Genomic DNA, 22,260 nt, shown 5'->3' on the forward strand with positions numbered 1-22,260 from the left:
CTGTGGTAAATTCAATTGATTTGGACATGATTTGGAAAGGCAAACACCTGACTATATAAGACTATACCCTAAGCACACAGCCATGACAACACAGGAGTGGCTTCGGCACAAGTTTCTGAATGACCTTTACTGGCCCAGCCAGAGCCCGCACTTGAACCCGATCTAACATCTCTGGAGAGACCTGAAAATAGCTGTGCTGCAACGCTCCCCATCCAACCTGACAGAGCTTGACAGGATCTGCAGAGAAGAATGGGAGAAACTCCCCCAAATACAGGTGTGCCAAACATGTAGTGTCATACCCAATAAGACTTGAGGCTGTATTCGCTGCCAAAGATGCTTCAACAAAATACTGAGTAAAAGCTCTGAATACTTATGTAAATGTCATTTCTGTTTTTATTTTTAATACATTTGCAAACATTTCTAAAAAGCTGTTTTTGCTTTGTCATTATGAGGTATTGTGTGTAGATTGATGTGGAAAAAAACAATTGAATCAGTTTTAGAAGAAGGCTGTAACGTAACAATGTGGATTAAGTCAAGGGGTCTGAATTCTTTCCGAAAGCACTGTATAGGGCTCTGGTCGAAAGCACTGTATAGGGCTCTGGTCGAAAGCACTGTATAGGGCTCTGGTCGAAAGCACTGTATAGGGCTCTGGTCGAAAGCACTGTATAGGGCTCTGGTCGAAAGCACTGTATAGGGCTCTGGTCGAAAGCACTGTATAGGGCAGGTGGTGCCGCGGTATGTAGGGCAGGTGGTGCTGCGTGGGACGCGGTATGTAGGGAATGTGGTGCCGCGGTATGTAGGGCAGGTGGTGCCACGGTATGGAGGGAATGTGGTGGGGAGCGGTATGGAGGGAATGTGGTGGGGCGGTATGGAGGGAATGTGGTGCCGCGGTATGGAGGGAATGTGGTGGGGAGCGGTATGGAGGGAATGTGGTGGGGAGCGGTATGGAGGGAATGTGGTGGGGCGGTATGGAGGGAATGTGGTGGGGAGCGGTATGGAGGGCAGGTGATGCCGCGTGGGACACGGTATGTAGGGAATGTGATGCCGCGTGGGACGGTATGTAGGGCAGGTGGTGACTCGGTATGTAGGGCAGGTGGTGCGGTATGTAGCGAAGGTGGTGGGGAGCGGTATGTAGGGAATGTGGTGGGGAGCGGTATGTAGGGAATGTGGTGGGGAGCGGTATGGAGGGAATGTGGTGGGGAGCGGTATGTAGGGAATGTGGTGGGGCGCGGTATGTAGGGAATGTGGTGGGGCGCGGTATGGAGGGAATGTGGTGGGGCGGTATGGAGGGAATGTGGTGGGGTGCGGTATGGAGGGAATGTGGTGCCGCGGTATGGAGGGAATGTGGTGGGGCGCAGTATGTAGGGAATGTGGTGGGGCGCGGTATGGAGGGAATGTGGTGGGGAGCGGTATGTAGGGAAGGTGGTGCCGCGGTATGGAGGGAATGTGGTGGGGAGCGGTATGTAGGGCAGGTGGTGCCGCGGTATGTAGGGAAGGTGGTGACGCGGTATGGAGGGAATGTGGTGGGGAGCGGTATGTAGGGAATGTGGTGGGGAGCGGTATGTAGGGAAGGTGGTGCCGCGGTATGGAGGGAATGTGGTGGGGAGCGGTATGTAGGGCAGGTGGTGCCGCGGTATGTAGGGAAGGTGGTGACGCGGTATGTAGGGCAGGTGGTGCCGCGGTATGGAGGGAATGTGGTGGGGAGCGGTATGTAGGGCAGGTGGTGCCGCGGTATGTAGGGAAGGTGGTGCCGCGGTATGGAGGGAATGTGGTGGGGAGCGGTATGGAGGGAATGTGGTGGGGAGCGGTATGGAGGGAATGTGGTGGGGAGCGGTATGTAGGGAATGTGGTGGGGCGCGGTATGTAGGGAATGTGGTGGGGAGCGGTATGTAGGGAATGTGGTGGGGAGCGGTATGGAGGGAATGTGGTGGGGCGCGGTATGTAGGGAATGTGGTGGGGAGCGGTATGGAGGGAATGTGGTGGGGCGCGGTATGTAGGGAATGTGGTGGGGAGCGGTATGTAGGGAATGTGGTGGGGAGCGGTATGGAGGGAATGTGGTGGGGCGCGGTATGTTGGGAATGTGGTGGGGAGCGGTATGGAGGGAATGTGGTGGGGAGCGGTATGTAGGGAATGTGGTGGGGAGCGGTATGTAGGGAATGTGGTGGGGAGCGGTATGGAGGGAATGTGGTGGGGAGCGGTATGGAGGGAATGTGGTGGGGCGCGGTATGTAGGGAATGTGGTGGGGAGCGGTATGGAGGGAATGTGGTGGGGAGCGGTATGTAGGGAATGTGGTGGGGCGCGGTATGGAGGGAATGTGGTGGGGAGCGGTAGTAGGGAATGTGGTGGGGCGCGGTATGGAGGGAATAGGGAATGTGGTGGGGAGCGGTATGTAGGGAATGTGGTGGGGCGCGGTATGGAGGGAATGTGGTGGGGAGCGGTATGGAGGGAATGTGGTGGGGAGCGGTATGGAGGGAATGTGGTGGGGAGCGGTATGGAGGGAATGTGGTGGGGCGCGGTATGGAGGGAATGTGGTGGGGCGCGGTATGTAGGGAATGTGGTGGGGCGCGGTATGGAGGGAATGTGGTGCCGCGGTATGGAGGGAATGTGGTGGGGAGCGGTATGTAGGGAAGGTGGTGGGGCGCGGTATGTAGGGAAGGTGGTGGGGCGCGGTATGTAGGGAAGGTGGTGGGGCGCGGTATGGAGGGAATGTGGTGGGGAGCGGTATGTAGGGAATGTGGTGGGGCGCGGTATGTAGGGAATGTGATGGCGGGGACACGGTATGTAGGGAAGGTGGTGCCGCGGTATGTAGGGAATGTGGTGGGGCGCGGTATGTAGGGAATGTGGTGGGGAGCGGTATGTAGGGAATGTGGTGGGGCGCGGTATGTAGGGAATGTGGTGGGGAGCGGTATGTAGGGAATGTGGTGGGGAGCGGTATGGAGGGAATGTGGTGGGGAGCGGTATGGAGGGAATGTGGTGGGGAGCGGTATGGAGGGAATGAGGTGGGGAGCGGTATGGAGGGAATGTTGTGGGGCGCGGTATGTAGGGAATGTGGTGGGGAGCGGTATGTAGGGAATGTGGTGGGGAGCGGTATGGAGGGAATGTGGTGGGGCGCGGTATGTTGGGAATGTGGTGGGGAGCGGTATGGAGGGAATGTGGTGGGGAGCGGTATGTAGGGAATGTGGTGGGGAGCGGTATGTAGGGAATGTGGTGGCGAGCGGTATGGAGGGAATGTGGTAGGGCGCGGTATGTAGGGAATGTGGTGGGGAGCGGTATGGAGGGAATGTGGTGGGGCGCGGTATGTAGGGAATGTGGTGGGGCGCGGTATGGAGGGAATGTGGTGGGGAGCGGTAGTAGGGAATGTGGTGGGGCGCGGTATGGAGGGAATGTGGTGGGGAGCGGTATGTAGGGAATGTGGTGGGGCGCGGTATGGAGGGAATGTGGTGGGGAGCGGTATGGAGGGAATGTGGTGGGGCGCGGTATGTAGGGAATGTGGTGGGGAGCGGTATGGAGGGAATGTGGTGGGGAGCGGTATGGAGGGAAGGTGGTGGGGCGCGGTATGTAGGGAAGGTGGTGGGGCGCGGTATGTAGGGAAGGTGGTGGGGCGCGGTATGGAGGGAATGTGGTGGGGCGCGGTATGGAGGGAATGTGGTGGGGAGCGGTATGTAGGGAATGTGGTGGGGCGCGGTATGTAGGGAATGTGATGCCGCGTGGGACACGGTATGTAGGGAAGGTGGTGCCGCGATATGTAGGGAATGTGGTGGGGCGCGGTATGTAGGGAATGTGGTGGGGAGCGGTATGGAGGGAATGTGGTGGGGAGCGGTATGTAGGGAATGTGGTGGGGAGCGGTATGTAGGGAATGTGGTGGGTGGGAGCGGTATGTAGGGAATGTGGTGGGGAGCGGTATGGAGGGAATGTGGTGGGGGCGCGGTATGTAGGGAATGTGGTGGGGAGCGGTATGGAGGGAATGTGGTGGGGCGCGGTATGTAGGGAATGTGGTGGGGAGCGGTATGTAGGGAATGTGGTGGGGAGCGGTATGGAGGGAATGTGGTGGGGCGCGGTATGTTGGGAATGTGGTGGGGAGCGGTATGTAGGGAATGTGGTGGGGAGCGGTATGTTGGGAATGTGGTGGGGAGCGGTATGGAGGGAATGTGGTGGGGAGCGGTATGTAGGGAATGTGGTGGGGAGCGGTATGTAGGGAATGTGGTGGGGAGCGGTATGGAGGGAATGTGGTGGGGCGCGGTATGTAGGGAATGTGGTGGGGAGCGGTATGGAGGGAATGTGGTGGGGCGCGGTATGTAGGGAATGTGGTGGGGAGCGGTATGTAGGGAATGTGGTGGGGCGCGGTATGGAGGGAATGTGGTGGGGAGCGGTAGTAGGGAATGTGGTGGGGCGCGGTATGGAGGGAATGTGGTGGGGAGCGGTATGTAGGGAATGTGGTGGGGCGCGGTATGGGGGAATGTGGTGGGGAGCGGTATGGAGGGAATGTGGTGGGGAGCGGTATGGAGGGAATGTGGTGGGGAGCGGTATGGAGGGAATGTGGTGGGGCGCGGTATGGAGGGAATGTGGTGGGGAGCGGTATGGATTGAATGTGGTGCCGCGGTATGGAGGGAAGGTGGTGGGGCGCGGTGTGTAGGGAAGGTGGTGGGGCGCGGTATGTAGGGAAGGTGGTGGGGCGCGGTATGTAGGGAAGGTGGTGGGGCGCGGTATGTAGGGAAGGTGGTGGGGCGCGGTATGGAGGGAATGTGGTGGGGAGCGGTATGGAGGGAATGTGGTGGGGCGCGGTATGGAGGGAAGGTGGTGGGGAGCGGTATGTAGGGAAGGTGGTGGGGCGCGGTATGTAGGGAAGGTGGTGGGGCGCGGTATGTAGGGAAGGTGGTGGGGCGCGGTATGGAGGGAATGTGGTGGGGAGCGGTATGTAGGGAATGTGGTGGGGCGCGGTATGTAGGGAATGTGATGCCGCGTGGGACACGGTATGTAGGGAAGGTGGTGCCGCGATATGTAGGGAATGTGGTGGGGCGCGGTATGTAGGGAATGTGGTGGGGAGCGGTATGGAGGGAATGTGGTGGGGAGCGGTATGTAGGGAATGTGGTGGGGCGCGGTATGTAGGGAATGTGGTGGGGAGCGGTATGTAGGGAATGTGGTGGGGAGCGGTATGGAGGGAATGTGGTGGGGCGCGGTATGTAGGGAATGTGGTGGGGAGCGGTATGTAGGGAATGTGGTGGGGAGCGGTATGGAGGGAATGTGGTGGGGAGCGGTATGGAGGGAATGTGGTGGGGAGCGGTATGGAGGGAATGTGGTGGGGAGCGGTATGTAGGGAAGGTGGTGGGGCGTGGTATGGAGGGAATGTGGTGGGGAGCGGTATGTAGGGAATGTGGTATGTAGGGAATGTGATGCCGCGTGGGACACGGTATGTAGGGAAGGTGGTGCCGCGGTATGTAGGGAATGTGGTGGGGCGCGGTATGTAGGGAATGTGGTGGGGAGCGGTATGGAGGGAATGTGGTGGGGAGCGGTATGTAGGGAATGTGATGCCGCGTGGTATGTAGGGAATGTGATGCCGCGTGGTATGTAGGGAATGTGATGCCGCGTGGGACACGGTATGTAGGGAAGGTGGTGCCGCGGTATGTAGGGAATGTGATGCCGCGTGGGACACGGTATGTAGGGAAGGTGGTGACTCGGTATGTAGGGCAGGTGATGCCGCGTGGGACACGGTATGTAGGGCAGGTGGTGCCGCGGTATGTAGGGAATGTGATGCCGCGTGGGACACGGTATGTAGGGAATGTGGTGGGGCGCGGTATGTAGGGCAGGTGATGCCGCGTGGGACACGGTATGGAGGGAATGTGGTGGGACACGGTATGTAGGGAAGGTGGTGGGGCGCGGTATGTAGGGAAGGTGGTGGGGCGCGGTATGTAGGGAATGTTGTGGGGAGCGGTATGTAGGGAATGTGGTGGGGAGCGGTATGGAGGGAATGTGGTGGGGTGCGGTATGTAGGGAATGTGGTGGGGAGCGGTATGTAGGGCAGGTGGTGCCGCGGTATGTAGGGAATGTGGTGGGGCGCGGTATGTAGGGAATGTGATGCCGCGTGGGACACGGTATGTAGGGAAGGTGGTGCCGCGGTATGTAGGGAATGTGATGCCGCGTGGGACACGGTATGTAGGGAAGGTGGTGACTCGGTATGTAGGGCAGGTGATGCCGCGTGGGACACGGTATGTAGGGCAGGTGGTGCCGCGGTATGTAGGGAATGTGATGCCGCGTGGGACACGGTATGTAGGAAATGTGGTGGGGCGCGGTATGTAGGGCAGGTGATGCCGCGTGGGACACGGTATGTAGGGAAGGTGGTGCGGTATGTAGCGACGCAGACACAAACCTTTTCTCCATTCATGCTATTCAATAGTCCATTCATTTTAGAGAGATTAAAATGGTTGCTCACTATTTTTCTCTGTTTTATGTGTCCAGAGGTGCGTTACCTGACCGAGGAGAAGGTGTATGAGATCCTCAGTATCTGTGAGGGGAAGGAGGACTACTCTCCTCTGATCCGAGTCATCGGGAGGATCTTCTCCAGCGCTGACGGGCTGGTGCAGAGCTTCAGGAAAGACAAGGAGCAACACCCCAACACCAAGGAGCAGCTTAATACCCACCAGGCCAAAGATGAGGACAAGGACGAGGACGACAAGGAGAGGACCACCGCCATGGAGCAGGAATCGGAGGCCTCGGCATCCATGGAGGGAGCGACGGGTTCGACGGAGAACAGACTGGGTCCTGTGGAGGTCTCAGTGGACATAGAAGCTGTGAGGAGAGTGTACGACAGACTCCTCTCCAACGAGAAGATGGAATCGGCCTTCCTCAACGCCCTGGTCTACCTAACTCCCAACGTAGAGCTGGATCTAACCTATCTGGACGTGTACGACACCAACCCAGACTACCTAAACATCTTCATCATCGTGATGGAGAACAGCAGCCTCCACAGCCCAGAGTACCTGGAGATGGCCATGCCTCTGTTCTGTAAGTGTATGAGTAAGCTCCCTCTGCCGGCCCTGGCCAAGCTGACGCGCCTGTGGTCTCAGTACAGTGTGGAGCACCTCAGGCGTATGATGGAGACCTTTCAGCAGCTCATCACCTACACGGTAACGTTACATTCTTCATCTGATTTTTAAGCTTTTTATCTCGTTCATGCTCGCAGTCGACCAGACTGAATTGTACAGAATATGCAGTTACTTTCAGTAGTTACTTTTACAATTTAATGTTTCAATTTGTTTTTTTTTGTCATTTTCTGCCTACCAAGAGCGTTGATTCCTCTTGTAATGAATAGTAATGAATCTCAAAATAAAAAGCACAGGATACAGCAGGTGGAAAAAGTACAGTGAAATGCTGTTGTACTAATAAAAATGTGTTGTTATTATCATTATTAAGGTGATCAGCAACGAATATGTCAGCGACAGTCTGGTAAACGACGACGAGGGCGTTGTGGCGGCCACCAAGTGTCTGAAGGTATGTGGGTCTTATTGATTTGACATGTTAGTCATTTATCAGACTCGCTCAGAGCAACCTTTCATTCATCTTAAGGTAGCTTGGGTGAGACAACCACACTTTACTTTTAAAAGCACTGAAGTTCACGGCCTTGCTCCCTCTTATCTGACAGACGTGCTCGTTCCATACAACCAAGGAGCTGGTCTATAACAATACCTAGTGTTACAACCAAGGAGCTGGTCTATAAAAATACCTGGTGTTACAACCAAGGAGCTGGTCTATAACAATACCTGGTGTTACAACCAAGGAGCTGGTCTATAACAATACCTGGTGTTACAACCAAGGAGCTGGTCTATGACAATACCTGGTGTTACAACCAAGGAGCTGGTCTATAACAATACCTGGTGTTACAACCAAGGAGCTGGTCTATAAAAATACCTGGTGTTACAACCAAGGAGCTGGTCTATAACAATACCTGGTGTTACAACCAAGGAGCTGGTCTATAACAATACCTGGTGTTACAACCAAGGAGCTGGTCTATGACAATACCTGGTGTTACAACCAAGGAGCTGGTCTATAACAATACCTGGTGTTACAACCAAGGAGCTGGTCTATAACAATACCTGGTGTTACAACCAAGGAGCTGGTCTATGACAATACCTGGTGTTACAACCAAGGAGCTGGTCTATAACAATACCTGGTGTTACAACCAAGGAGCTGGTCTATAACAATACCTAGTGTTACAACCAAGGAGCTGGTCTATAACAATACCTGGTGTTACAACCAAGGAGCTGGTCTATAACAATACCTAGTGTTACAACCAAGGAGCTGGTCTATGACAATACCTGGTGTTACAACCAAGGAGCTGGTCTATAACAATACCTGGTGTTACAACCAAGGAGCTGGTCTATGACAATACCTAGTGTTACAGCCGTAAAACAGTGGTTTTCTAGCAATGATCAACAACCAATTTAACAGATCTTGAAGAATTCTTAAAAGAATACTCTGCAAATATTGTTCAATCCAGGTGTTGAAAACTCTTAGAGACGTACCCAAAAAGACTCACAGCTATAATCACTGCCAAAGGTAATACTAACATGTATTGACTCAGAGGTGTGAATATTTATGTCAATTAAGCTATTTCTGTATTTCATTGTCAATAAATTAGCACATTTCTAAAAACATGTTTTCACTTTGTCATTTTGGGGTGTAGATTGGTGGGAAGGAAAACAACAAGTGAATCCATTTTAAATGAAGGCTGTAACACAAAGTGGAATAGGTCAAGGGGTATGAAAACTTTCTGAAAGCACTGTAGGTGTAGAAGCAAGGAGAACCCTTTATTAGATCCACACAGCTATGGTTCGCCCTATCGGGAAAATATATTTTTATACATATTATAGTTGTAAATTATTGTTTTACTGTAAAGTGATTTGAATCATGTTTGATTCCGTTTGAAGCTGGTGTTCTACGCCAACGTGCTGGGAGGTGACCTCGATACGGGCCACAACGAAGAGGAGGTAAGACATGTTGTCCAGCTGGAGCAGCCTACTGATTTTGATTATCTAATAAACTCATAATCAACTGGAAAGGTGTTTGTCTATGAAGAGAAGTTGTGACTTGCTTTAACTGTTTCGGTTGCCTTTTCCACTTCAATATGGATTGAAAATGGCATATTTTGTCTTGACTGATAACCGTTATAAATCTGAGCACAGCACGTGACAAGAAGTTGCCGCCATCCCTCCCACAAATTGGAAAAGTTTTTCACATTTGTTATCTGAGTGAGGTAGATGTTGTTAATCAAGAGGGGAGGATGTGTTGACAGATGAGACGTTGAGGATGCTGTAAATAGAGAGGGGAGGATGTGTTGACAGATGAGATGTTGAGGATGCTCTAAATAGAGAGGGGAGGATGTGTTGACAGATGAGACGTTGAGGATGCTGTAAAGAGAGAGGGGAGGATGTGTTGACAGATGAGATGTTGAGGATGCTGTAAAGAGAGAGGGGAGGATGTGTTGACAGATGAGACGTTGAGGATGCTCTAAATAGAGAGGGGAGGATGTGTTGACAGATGAGACGTTGAGGATGCTGTAAAGAGAGAGGGAGGATGTGTTGACAGATGAGATGTTGAGGATGCTCTAAATAGAGAGGGGAGGATGTGTTGACAGATGAGACGTTGAGGATGCTGTAAAGAGAGAGGGGAGGATGTGTTGACAGATGAGACGTTGAGGATGCTATAAAGAGAGAGGGGAGGATGTGTTGACAGATGAGACGTTGAGGATGCTGTAAAGAGAGAGGGGAGGATGTGTTTACAGATGAGACGTTGAGGATGCTGTAAAGAGAGAGGGGAGGATGTGTTGACATATGAGATGTTGAGGATGCTGTAAAGAGAGAGGGGAGGATGTGTTGACAGATGAGACGTTGAGGATGCTGTAAATGGAGGGGAGGATGTGTTGACAGATGAGACGTTGAGGATGCTGTAAATGGAGGGGAGGATGTGTTGACAGATGAGACGTTGAGGATGCTGTAAAGAGAGAGGGGAGGATGTGTTTACAGATGAGACGTTGAGGATGCTGTAAAGAGAGAGGGGAGGATGTGTTGACAGATGAGACGTTGAGGATGCTGTAAATAGAGAGGGGAGGATGTGTTGACAGATGAGATGTTGAGGATGCTCTAAATAGAGAGGGGAGGATGTGTTGACAGATGAGATGTTGAGGATGCTGTAAAGAGAGAGGGGAGGATGTGTTGACAGATGAGATGTTGAGGATGCTGTAAAGAGAGAGGGGAGGATGTGTTTACAGATGAGACGTTGAGGATGCTGTAAAGAGAGAGGGGAGGATGTGTTTACAGATGAGATGTTGAGGATGCTGTAAAGAGAGAGGGGAGGATGTGTTGACAGATGAGATGTTGAGGATGCTGTAAAGAGAGAGGGGAGGATGTGTTTACAGATGAGACGTTGAGGATGCTGTAAAGAGAGAGGGAGGATGTGTTTACAGATGAGATGTTGAGGATGCTGTAAAGAGAGAGGGAGGATGTGTTGACAGATGAGATGTTGAGGATTCTGTAAAGAGAGAGGGGAGGATGTGTTTACAGATGAGATGTTGAGGATGCTGTAAAGAGAGAGGGGAGGATGTGTTTACAGATGAGACGTTGAGGATGCTGTAAATGGAGGGGAGGATGTGTTGACAGATGAGATGTTGAGGATGCTGTAAAGAGAGAGGGGAGGATGTGTTGACAGATGAGATGTTGAGGATGCTGTAAAGAGAGAGGGGAGGATGTGTTGACAGATGAGATGTTGAGGATGCTGTAAAGAGAGAGGGGAGGATGTGTTGACAGATGAGATGTTGAGGATGCTGTAAATAGAGAGGGGAGGATGTGTTGACAGATGAGATGTTGAGGATGCTCTAAATAGAGAGGGGAGGATGTGTTGACAGATGAGACGTTGAGGATGCTCTAAATAGAGAGGGGAGGATGTGTTGACAGATGAGACGTTGAGGATGCTGTAAAGAGAGGGGGAGGATGTGTTGACAGATGAGATGTTGAGGATGCTGTAAAGAGAGAGGGGAGGATGTGTTGACAGATGAGACGTTGAGGATGCTCTAAATAGAGAGGGAGGATGTGTTGACAGATGAGACGTTGAGGATGCTGTAAAGAGAGAGGGGAGGATGTGTTGACAGATGAGATGTTGAGGATGCTCTAAATAGAGAGGGGAGGATGTGTTGACAGATGAGACGTTGAGGATGCTGTAAAGAGAGAGGGGAGGATGTGTTGACAGATGAGACGTTGAGGATGCTGTAAAGAGAGAGGGGAGGATGTGTTGACAGATGAGACGTTGAGGATGCTGTAAATAGAGAGGGGAGGATGTGTTGACAGATGAGATGTTGAGGATGCTGTAAAGAGAGAGGGGAGGATGTGTTGACAGATGAGACGTTGAGGATGCTGTAAAGAGAGAGGGGAGGATGTGTTGACAGATGAGACGTTGAGGATGCTGTAAATGGAGGGGAGGATGTGTTGACAGATGAGACGTTGAGGATGCTGTAAAGAGAGAGGGGAGGATGTGTTGACAGATGAGATGTTGAGGATGCTGTAAAGAGAGGGGAGGATGTGTTGACAGATGAGATGTTGAGGATGCTGTAAAGAGAGAGGGAGGATGTGTTGACAGATGAGACGTTGAGGATGCTGTAAAGAGAGAGGGGAGGATGTGTTGACAGATGAGATGTTGAGGATGCTGTAAAGAGAGAGGGGAGGATGTGTTGACAGATGAGATGTTGAGGATGCTGTAAAGAGAGAGGGGAGGATGTGTTGACAGATGAGACGTTGAGGATGCTGTAAATAGAGAGGGGAGGATGTGTTGACAGATGAGATGTTGAGGATGCTGTAAATGGAGGGGAGGATGTGTTGACAGATGAGACGTTGAGGATGCTGTAAAGAGAGAGGGGAGGATGTGTTTACAGATGAGACGTTGAGGATGCTGTAAAGAGAGAGGGGAGGATGTGTTTACAGATGAGACGTTGAGGATGCTGTAAAGAGAGAGGGGAGGATGTGTTGACAGATGAGATGTTGAGGATGCTGTAAATGGAGGGGAGGATGTGTTGACAGATGAGACGTTGAGGATGCTGTAAATGGAGGGGAGGATGTGTTGACAGATGAGATGTTGAGGATGCTGTAAATGGAGGGGAGGATGTGTTGACAGATGAGATGTTGAGGATGCTGTAAATGGAGGGGAGGATGTGTTGACAGATGAGATGTTGAGGATGCTGTAAAGAGAGAGGGGAGGATGTGTTGACAGATGAGATGTTGAGGATGCTGTAAATGGAGGGGAGGATGTGTTGACAGATGAGATGTTGAGGATGCTGTAAAGAGAGAGGGGAGGATGTGTTTACAGATGAGATGTTGAGGATGCTGTAAAGAGAGAGGGGAGGATGTGTTGACAGATGAGACGTTGAGGATGCTGTAAATGGAGGGGAGGATGTGTTGACAGATGAGACGTTGAGGATGCTGTAAATAGAGAGGGGAGGATGTGTTGACAGATGAGACGTTGAGGATGCTGTAAATAGAGAGGGGAGGATGTGTTGACAGATGAGATGTTGAGGATGCTGTAAATGGAGGGGAGGATGTGTTGACAGATGAGATGTTGAGGATGCTGTAAAGAGAGAGGGGAGGATGTGTTTACAGATGAGACGTTGAGGATGCTGTAAATGGAGGGAGGATGTGTTGACAGATGAGATGTTGAGGATGCTGTAAATGGAGGGGAGGATGTGTTGACAGATGAGATGTTGAGGGTTATAATAAATACAGCTTTGAGGTCATATGGACAGGACACTAGTCTATCACTGGGCCTTAGGAAAAGCACATTGGCTAGGAAAAACTCCCTAGGAAGAAACCTAGAGAGGAACCAGGCTATGAGTGGTGGCCAGTCCTCTTCTGGCTGTGCCGGGTGGAGATTATAACAGAACATGGCCAAGATGTTCAAATGTTCATAGATGACCAGCAGGGTCAGATAATAATAATCACAGTAGTTGTCGAGGATGCAACAGGTCAGCACCTCAGGAGTAAATGTCAGTTGGCTTTTCATAGCTGATCATTAAGAGTATCTCTACCGCTCCTGCTGTCTCTAGAGAGTTGAAAACAACAGGTCTGGGACAGGTAGCCCGTCCGGTGAACAGGTCAGGGTTCCATAGCTGCAGGCAGAACAGTTGAAACTGGAGCAGCAGCACGGCCAGGTGGAATGGGGACAGTAAGGAGTCCTCAGGCCAGGTAGTCCTGACGCATGGTCCTAGGGCTCAGGTCCTCCGAGAGAGAGAGAGAGAGAGAGAGAAAAAGAGAAGTAGAGAGAGCATACTTAAATTCACACAGGACACAGAATAAGACAGGAGAAATACTCCAGATATAACAGACTGTCCCTAGCTCCCCGACACATAAACAGCTGCAGCATAAATACTGGAGGCTGAGACAGGAGGGGTCAGGAGACACTGTGCCCCCATCCAATGATACCCCGGACATAGTGACGTAATGACCTTCAGTTCACATGTCTAGGAACAGTCTAATAGTGTTCTAATGACCTTCAGTTCACATGTCTAGGAACAGTCTAATAGTGTTCTAATGACCTTCAGTTCAGAATGTCTCAGTGACCTAATGACCTTCAGTTCAGAAAGTCTCGGTGACCTAATGACCTTCAGTTCAGAAAGTCAGTGATCACCATGAACTTTAACCTACAGACATTTAATTACCTGACGGATTTGACAATTTATAAATTCTTGGGTCAATATCATCTACTTCCGTCTTTTTAAAAGAGAAGTATGGCACTATGAAAGATGTGACGACACAGATCATTCATGTAGGTTGCAAACCACTTTGTTTTAAGCATCAATCTCGTCCCATGTTCTGACTCAAACTGGGTGCAGAACCTGTTTAAACTCCCTGAAAATGGATGACGATTCACACAGGTTAATAATATCAGAGGTAGTAAAAAGTCAAAATGAGTGACATGGCAGATTCGGACGGGACTAAAATAACAGATGTGCTGGTTTGTGCTTGTGCACATAATTACATTACCTGAGCTCCCCCAGTAAAATGTATCCTGTCCGTAAAGGGCTTAAGATGGTATTTTATAACTTAGCTAGCCATGTTGGCAGAAGAATAAGCTTCCAAATGATGCCCACCCAGATTGTGATTTATAATGGAATGTTTTCGTAAACAACAGCCATTGTGTGATGGTGGGGATGCGTTCCTAACAAGAAACTACAAGTTTGCTGGCTTCAGTTCCTCAATGGCAAATCTATGGGGTCAAAAAAGCTTTCCTTGTCATAATGCATTGAAATTACTTACGATCTGCACAGTTTGGAGAGGTGTGGGGCCACTTGGAGACACCAGTTAGTCCTCTCACTGAAACCCACAGTTTGGAGAGGTGTGGGGCCACGAGGAGACACCAATTAGTCCTCTCACTGAAACCCACAGTCTGGAGAGGTGTGGGGCCACTTGGAGACACCAGTTAGTCCTCTCACTGAAACCCAGAGTTTGGAGAGGTGTGGGGCCACTTGGAGACATCAGTTAGTCCTCTCACTGAAACCCAGAGTTTGGAGAGGTGTGGGGCCACTTGGAGACACCAGCTAGTCCTTTCACTGAAACCATTGTAATAGTTTTTTCTTATCTTGTACTTATCTCCAAAAGTTAAATTAATATTCTTATCATGTTACTGTATCAGGAGTATTTTCTGATTTTGTTATCAACTAATTCAGTGAAAGTACAGGAAATGTAAAATGCACATCAAATCAACAATGTGATGTTTGGATTCATTCTTGTCAGATGTACAGTTGTGTCCTCACCTTTTGGTCTAATAATTTACCCATAATCCTCAGTGTTCTCTTTTCATGGTTCTGTAAGGAACGTTTCGATTTGGCCCTATCCATGTTGGTCAAGTACTGTTATGGTGGTGGGAGAAGTTGTTTTTTTTTAAAGTGCAAATTCAATCAGGAGGAGGAGCCCCCGTCCAGCGAGCTCACCCTGCAGGAGCTCTTGGGGGAGGAGAGGAGGAACAAGAACGGTCCCCGGGTCGATCCTCTGGAGAAGGTGAGGAGAGACCACCACAATGGAAATTAAACTTATTTTAAAGAATTTACTTTTTCCTTTGTTATAATAATTTACAGTCAAAGTATTCAGATCGCTTGACTATTTCCACGTTATGTTACAGCCTTATTCTAAAATCGATTAAATCGTTTTTTCCCCTCACTAGGCAGGGTAGCCTAGTGGTTAGAGCGTTGGACTAGTAACCGGAAGGTTGCAAGTTCAAATCTCCGAACTGACAAGGTACAAATCTGTCGTTCTGCACCTGAACAGGCAGTTAAACCTCTGTTCCTAGGCCGTCATTGAAAATAAGAATTTGTTCTTAACTGACTTGCCTAGTTAAATAAAGGTAAAATTAAAAAATTAAAAAAAAATACCCCGTAATGACAAAGCAAAAGCTTAATCACATTTGCATAAGTATTCAGAACCTTTACTCAGTACTTTGTTGAAGCACTTTTGGCAGCGATTACAGCCATGAGTCTTCTTGGGTATGACGCTACAAGCTTGGCACACCTGTATTTGGGGAGTTTATTCCATTCTTCTCTGCAGATCCTCTCAAGCTCTGTCAGGTTGGATGGGGATCGTCGCTGCACAGCTATTTTCAAGTTTCTCCAGCGACTCGAGCAAATTCATGTCCGGCCTCTGGCTGGGCCACTCAAAGACATTCAGAGACTTGTCCCGAAGCCACTCCTGCGTTGTCTTGGCTGTGTACTTAGGGTTGTTGTCCTGTTGAAAGGTGAACTTTCTCCCCAGTCTGAGGTCTTTAGCGCTCTGGAGCAGGTTTTCATCAAGGATCTGTCTGTTCATCTTTGCCTCGATCCTGACTAGTTTCCCAGTTCCTGCTGCTGAAAAACATCCTCACAACATGATCCTTCCACCACCATGCTTCACTGTAGGGATGCTGCCACCACCATGCATAGGGATGGTGCCAGGTTTCCTCCAGGCGTGACGCTTGGCATTCAGGCCAAAGAGTTCAATATTGGTTTCATCAGACCAGAGAATCTTGTTTCTCATGGTCTTAGTCTTTAGGTGCCTTTTGGCAAACTCCAAGTGGGCTGTCATGTGCCTTTTACTGAGCAGTGGCTTCCGTCTGACATCTCTACCATAAAGGCCTGATTGGTGGAGTACTGTAGAGATGGTTGTCCTACTGGAAGTCTCCCACAGAGGAATTCTGGAGCTCTTTCAGAGTGACCATCGGGTTCTTGATCACCTCCCAGACCAAGGCACTTCTCACCTGATTGCTCAGTTTGGCCAGGCGGCCAGCTCTAGGAAGAGTCTTTGTGGTTCCAAACTTCTTCCATTTAAGAATGATGGAGGCCACTGTGTTCTTGGGGACCTTCAATGCTACAGATCTTTTTTGGTTCCCTTCCCCAGATCTGTGCCTCGACACAATCGTGTATGAGCTCTTACGGACATTTCCTTCGACCTCATGGATTGGTTTTTGCTCTGACATGCACTGTGAACTGTGTGACCTTATATAGACCGGTGTGTGCCTTTCCAAATCATGTCCAATCAATTGAATTGACCACAGGTGGACTCCAATCAAGTTGTAGAAACATGGATGATCAATGGAAACAGGATGCACCTGAGCTCAATTTCTAGTTTAATAGCAAAGGGTCTGAATACTTATATAAATAAGGTATCTGTTTTTGTATTTTTAATCAATTGCCAACATTCCTAAAAACCTGTTCGCTTTGCCATTATGGGGTATTGTGATGTCATTATGGGGTATTGTGATGTCATTATGGGGTATTGTGATGTCATTATGGGGTGTGGTGTGTATATTGATGAGGGACAATCAAAAAAAATAAAATCAGTTTTATAATAAAGCTGGAGCAAAATATGGAAAACGTCAAGGGGTCTGAATACTTTCCAAATACCCTGTAAATACTTTTTTTGCGTTATCCTCAATGATTTAAATACTTATCCACAGTGATTTGGATTGGATTGTGTCCACGTGTGGTTGAATTGTTTTTAAATTGTCAAATGAAAAGGAGCTGGGCGTCAGGACCCTGGACTGCAGAAGACCCCTAATCCCCTTCGAGGAGTTTGTCAACGAGCCGCTGAACGATGTTCTAGAGATGGACAAGGACTTCACCTTCTTCAAGGTGGACTCGGAGAGTAAGTTCTCCTTCCAGAGCTGTCCCTTCATCCTCAACGCCTGCACCAAGAGCCTGGGACTGTACTACGACAACCGCATCAGCATGTACAGCGAGAGGAGGATCACAGCGCTCTACAGCCTGGTACAAGGACAGCAGCTCAACCCATACCTCAGGCTCAAAGTACGACGAGACCACATCATCGACGACGCCCTCGTCAGGGTGAGTCACAAACAACGCGCGCACACACACACACACACACACACACAGTACCAGTCCAAAGTTTGGACACACCTACTCATTCCAGGGTTTTTTCTTTATTTTTGAAGACATCAAAACTGTGAAATAACAGATATGGAATCATGTCGTAACTAAAAAAAATGTTAAACAAATCAAAATATACAGTGGTAAGAAAAGGTATGTGAACCCTTTGGAATTTCCTGTATTTCTGCATAAATTGGTCATAAAATCTGATCTTCATCCAGGTCACAACAATAGACAAACACAGTCTGCTTGAACTAATAACACACACAATTATATGTTCATGTCTTTATTGAACACACCGTGTAAATATTCGCAGTGCAGGGTGGGAGAAGTATGTGAACCCTCGGATTTAATAACTGGTTGGCTCTCCTTTGGAAGCAACAACCTCATCCAAACGTTTTCTGTAGTTGTGGATCAGACCAACGTTCAGGAGGATTTCTGGACCATCTTTACAAAACTGTTTCAGTTCAGCAGTATTATTGACATGTCTGGTGTGAACTGCTCTCTGAGATGCTGAGGCATCAAATTGGGTTGAGGTCAGGACTGACTGGGCCACTCCAGAAGGCAGTGCTTCTTATCTTAGGTCTTCTGAGATCTTTGTTCGATGAGGCAGTGCTTCTTATCTTAGGTCTTCTGAGATCTTTGTTCGATGACATCAGGCAGTGCTTCTTAATAGTCAACTCAGTTTTGTCTTTTTCTGAGATCTTAACATCTCCAATCTCGTCTCATGATTGGCAGTGCTTCTTTTTGGGTCTTCTGAGATCTTTGTTCGATGAGGCAGTGCTTCTTATCTTAGGTCTTCTGAGATCTTTGTTCGTCACATAGGCAGTGCTTCTTATCTTAGGTCTTCTGAGATCTTCTAGTTCGACAATGCAGTAAGTACCAACAAGTGCTAACTAACAATTCCTAATCTACTGTCTTATACACAGTGTAAGGGGATAAAGAATATGTACATAAGGATATATGAATGAGTGATGATCAGAGCAGCATAGGCAAGATACAGTAGATGGTATCTTACAGTCTTCATATGAGATGAGTTGTAAACAAAGTGGCATAGTTAAAGTGGCTAGTGATACAGTATTACATAAGGATGCAGTCGATGATATAGAGTCAGTATATACTATGCAATGAGATTTTAGGGTAAGTAACATTTATAAGGTAGCATTGTTTAAAGTGGCTAGTGATATATTTACAACATTTCCATCAATTCCCATTATTAAAGTGGCTGGAGTTGATTGTGTTGGCACAGCCACTCAGTTTGTGGTGGCTGTTTAACAGTCTGATGGCCTTGAAATGTTTTTCAGTCTCTCGGTCCCAGCTTTGATGCACCTGCACTGACCTCACCTTCTGGATGATAGCGGGGTGAACGGGCAGTGGCTCGGGTGGTAGATGTCCTTGATGATCTTTATGGCCTTCCTGTGACATCGGGTGGTGTAGGTGTCCTGGAGGGCAGGTAGTTTGCCCCCGATGATGCGTTGTCCAACCTCACACCCTCTGGAATTTAATTGAGGTCTTCCGTACCAGGCGGTGATACAGTAAAATACAATACTTTTTGTGTATTGCTGTGACTTAGATGAAGTACAGATAAAATGTTATGACCAATTTATGCAGAAATCCAGGTGATTCCAAAGGGTTCACATACTTTTTCTTGCCAATGTATTTTATATTTGAGATTCTTTAAAGTAGCCACCCTTTGCCTTGACAGCTTTGCACACTTGGCATTCTCTCAACCAGCTTCATGAGGTAGTCCCTGGAATGAATTTCGTTATTTTGTGGAATTTATTTCCTTCTTAATGCGTTTGAGCCAATCAGTTGTGTTGTGACAAGGTCGGGTTGGTATACAGAAGACGGTATTTTACCAAATAAGGCTACGTCCATATAATGGCAAGAACAGCTCAAATAAGCAAAGAGAAATGACAGTCCATCATAAAATACATTTAGATTTGTTTAACTTTTTTTTTTTTTTGCTTACTACATGATTCCATATGTTATTTCGTAGTTATGTCTTCACTATTATTCTACAATGTAGAAAATAGTAAAAATAAAGAAAAACCCTGGAATGAGTAAGTGTGTCTCTAACCAGTGTGTGACCCAGATCACTGGTTGCTGAGGAAAAGGAGGAGGTTAAAGGGGGGTGATTGTAGCTGGTGTGAAATGGCTAGCTAGTTAGCGGTGGTGAGCACTAATAGCGTTTCAATCGGTGACGTCACTCTCTCTGAGACCTTGAAGTAGTGGTTTCCCTTGCTCGGCAAGGGCCCAGGCTCTTGTGGAGTGATGGGTAACGATGCTTCGTGGGAAGCAGTTGTTGTTGTGTGCAGAGGGGCCCTGGTTTAAGCCCAGGTAGGGGTGAGAAGAGGGACAGAAGCTATACTGTTACATCACATACAGTGCATTCGGAAAGTATTCAGACCCTTTGACTTTTGCAACGTTTTGTTACAGCCTTATTCTAAACACACACACTAACCAATAATGACAAAGCGAAAACAGGTTTTTAGAGGGTTTTTTTTGTACATTTTTATAAAAAATGTAAAATAATTGACGTATTCAGACCCTTTGCTGTGTGTAGATCAGGTGCATCCTGTTTCCATGGATCATCCTTGAGATGTTTCTACAACTTGATTGGAGTCCACCTGTGGTAAATTCAATTGATTTGTCATGATTTGGAAAGGCACATATATAAGATCCCAAAGTTGACGGTGCATGTCAGAGCAAAAACCAAGCCATGAGGTCGATTTTGAAGGAATTGTCTGGAGAGCTCAAAGACGGGATTGTGTCGAGGCACAGATCTAGGGAAGGGTAGCTAAACATTTCTGCAGCATTGAATGTCCCCAAGAACACAGTGGCCTCCATTCTTAAATGTAAAATTAAACATTGATGGCGATTGCATCGTCTGTGGACCTATTGGGGCGGTAAGCAAATTGAAGTGGGTCTAAGGTGACAGGCAAGGTGGAGGTGATATGATCCTTGACTAGTCTCTCAAAGCACTTCATGATGACAGAAGTGAGTGCTACGGGGCGATTAGTTAGTCATTTAGTTCAGTTACTTTCGCTTTCTTGGGTACAGGAACAAGGGTGGACATCTTGAAGCAAGTGGGGACAGCAGACTGGGATATGTCCGTCAACACTAGCCAGCTGGTCTGTTCTGAGGACATGGCTAGGGATGCCATCTGGGCCGGCAGCCTTGCGAGGGTTAACACGCTTCAATGTCTTACTCATCTTGGCCACAGAGAACGAGAGCCCACAGTCCTCTTGAGCGGGCCGCGACGATGTCACTGTGTTATCATCAAATCGAGCAAAGATTGTGTTTTGCTTGTCCGGGAGCAAGAGGTCGGAGGTCGAGACGTGGCTTCCCTTTGTAATTTGTGATTTGTCTGAAGTCCCTGCCACATACGTCTGGTGTCTGATCTGTTGATTTGCGACTCCACTTTGTCTCTGTACTGACGTTTTGCCTGTTTGATTGCCTTACGAAGGGAATAACTGCACTGTTTGTTTTCAACCATATTCCCATTCACCGTGATTAAATGCCGTGGTTTGCACTTTCAGTTTTGCTGCCATCTATCCCCGGTTTCTGGTTATGACAGGTTTTAATGGTCACCGTGGGAACAACATCCCCTGTGCACTTCGATGAACTCCGTCACCTTGTCAGTGTATACATCAATGTTATTCTCAGAGGCAACCCGGAATGTATCCCAGTCCGCGTGATCAAAACAATCTTGAAGCATGGATTCCGATTGGTCAGACCAACGTTGAACAGTTCTTAGCACGGATGATTCCTGTTTTGAAGGGAGTAGCAGAATGGAGTCGTCATCTGATTTGCCGAAAGGAGGAAGGGGGAGGGCCTTGTAGCCACCCGGAAGGGAGAGTAACAATGGTGGTTTTTGAAGCTCAAGTACTATAGCCAATGTGTTTGTAGAACTTCCGTAGCGTTTTCCTCAGATTTGTTTTGTTAATGTCCCTAGCTACAATAAATGTTTCCTCGGGTTATGTGGTTTCCAGTTGCGCAAAGTCTAGTGTAGAACCTTGAGGGCCGTTGTGGTATCGGCTTGAGGGGGAATATACTGCAATATGGCTGCAACAATAACCAAATAGAATTCTCTTTGGAGGTAATATGGTCAGCATTTCAGGTATTCGAGGTCGTGTCTCTCTGGAAGGAGGTCCTCGCCCTGAGCTCGTCTACTTTAGTATCCAGGGACTGAACATTCACCAGTAATATACTCAGAAGCGGTGGATGGTGTGTACGCCTCCTGACTCAGACTAGAAGTCCACTCTGAATACCTTGTCTCCGTGGCATCTTGGAGTAGCCTCTGGGATAAGTTCATGCACCTTGGGGGGTACGAACAAAGGATCCAATTCAGATAAGTAATATTTATGTTTGAAATACAGTTGAGGGATTTCCGTCTGTACGTAAATACGCAAAGAACATTCTGGGCTAATGTAAGAAATAACAAAAACCAAAATAATACTGTAGAGTTGCTTAGGAGCAGAGCGGCCATGTCGATCGGTCGGTCGGACTCCCTCTAGTCATCTGTCTCTTAATTATTTTGTCAGACAAGCTCAGTGCATATCATTGAAACACATTGGATGTGTCTATATATGGAAAAATACACGTTTTAACATTTCTACCAATCGATTGGTGGAAAGAACAGACGACTCTCGGTCGACCAAGACCAGGCTAGTGTCTGTCCCTCTCCTAACCTAATGATCTGCGTCCTACAGTTGGAGATGATCGCCATGGAGAACCCTGCGGACCTGAGGAAGCAGCTGTTTGTAGAGTTTGAAGGAGAGCAGGGCGTTGACGAGGGAGGGGTCTCTAAAGAGTTCTTCCAGCTCGTCCTGGAGGAGATGTTCAACCCTGATATTGGTGAGATGTTCTAC

At 48.5% G+C, this 22,260-nt stretch overlaps 1 protein-coding gene across 2 annotated transcripts in view; it reads left to right on the top strand.

Annotated features, from left to right (window-relative positions):
• The window catches only part of LOC135524842 (ubiquitin-protein ligase E3A-like), a 48,522-nt gene that overhangs the window by 9,798 nt on the left and 16,464 nt on the right, over window positions 1-22,260 (top strand). For both annotated transcript variants that reach the window (XM_064952704.1, XM_064952703.1), the window contains exons 4-9: window positions 6,454-7,121; window positions 7,408-7,485; window positions 8,922-8,981; window positions 14,934-15,029; window positions 17,018-17,344; window positions 22,102-22,246. In XM_064952704.1, the coding sequence (XP_064808776.1) occupies window positions 6,454-7,121; window positions 7,408-7,485; window positions 8,922-8,981; window positions 14,934-15,029; window positions 17,018-17,344; window positions 22,102-22,246 (1,374 nt within the window). The remainder of the gene's footprint in view (window positions 1-6,453; window positions 7,122-7,407; window positions 7,486-8,921; window positions 8,982-14,933; window positions 15,030-17,017; window positions 17,345-22,101; window positions 22,247-22,260) is intronic.

This window comes from Oncorhynchus masou, chromosome 31 (genome assembly GCF_036934945.1).
Source record: "Oncorhynchus masou masou isolate Uvic2021 chromosome 31, UVic_Omas_1.1, whole genome shotgun sequence".
Classification (NCBI taxonomy): Eukaryota; Metazoa; Chordata; class Actinopteri; order Salmoniformes; family Salmonidae; genus Oncorhynchus; species Oncorhynchus masou.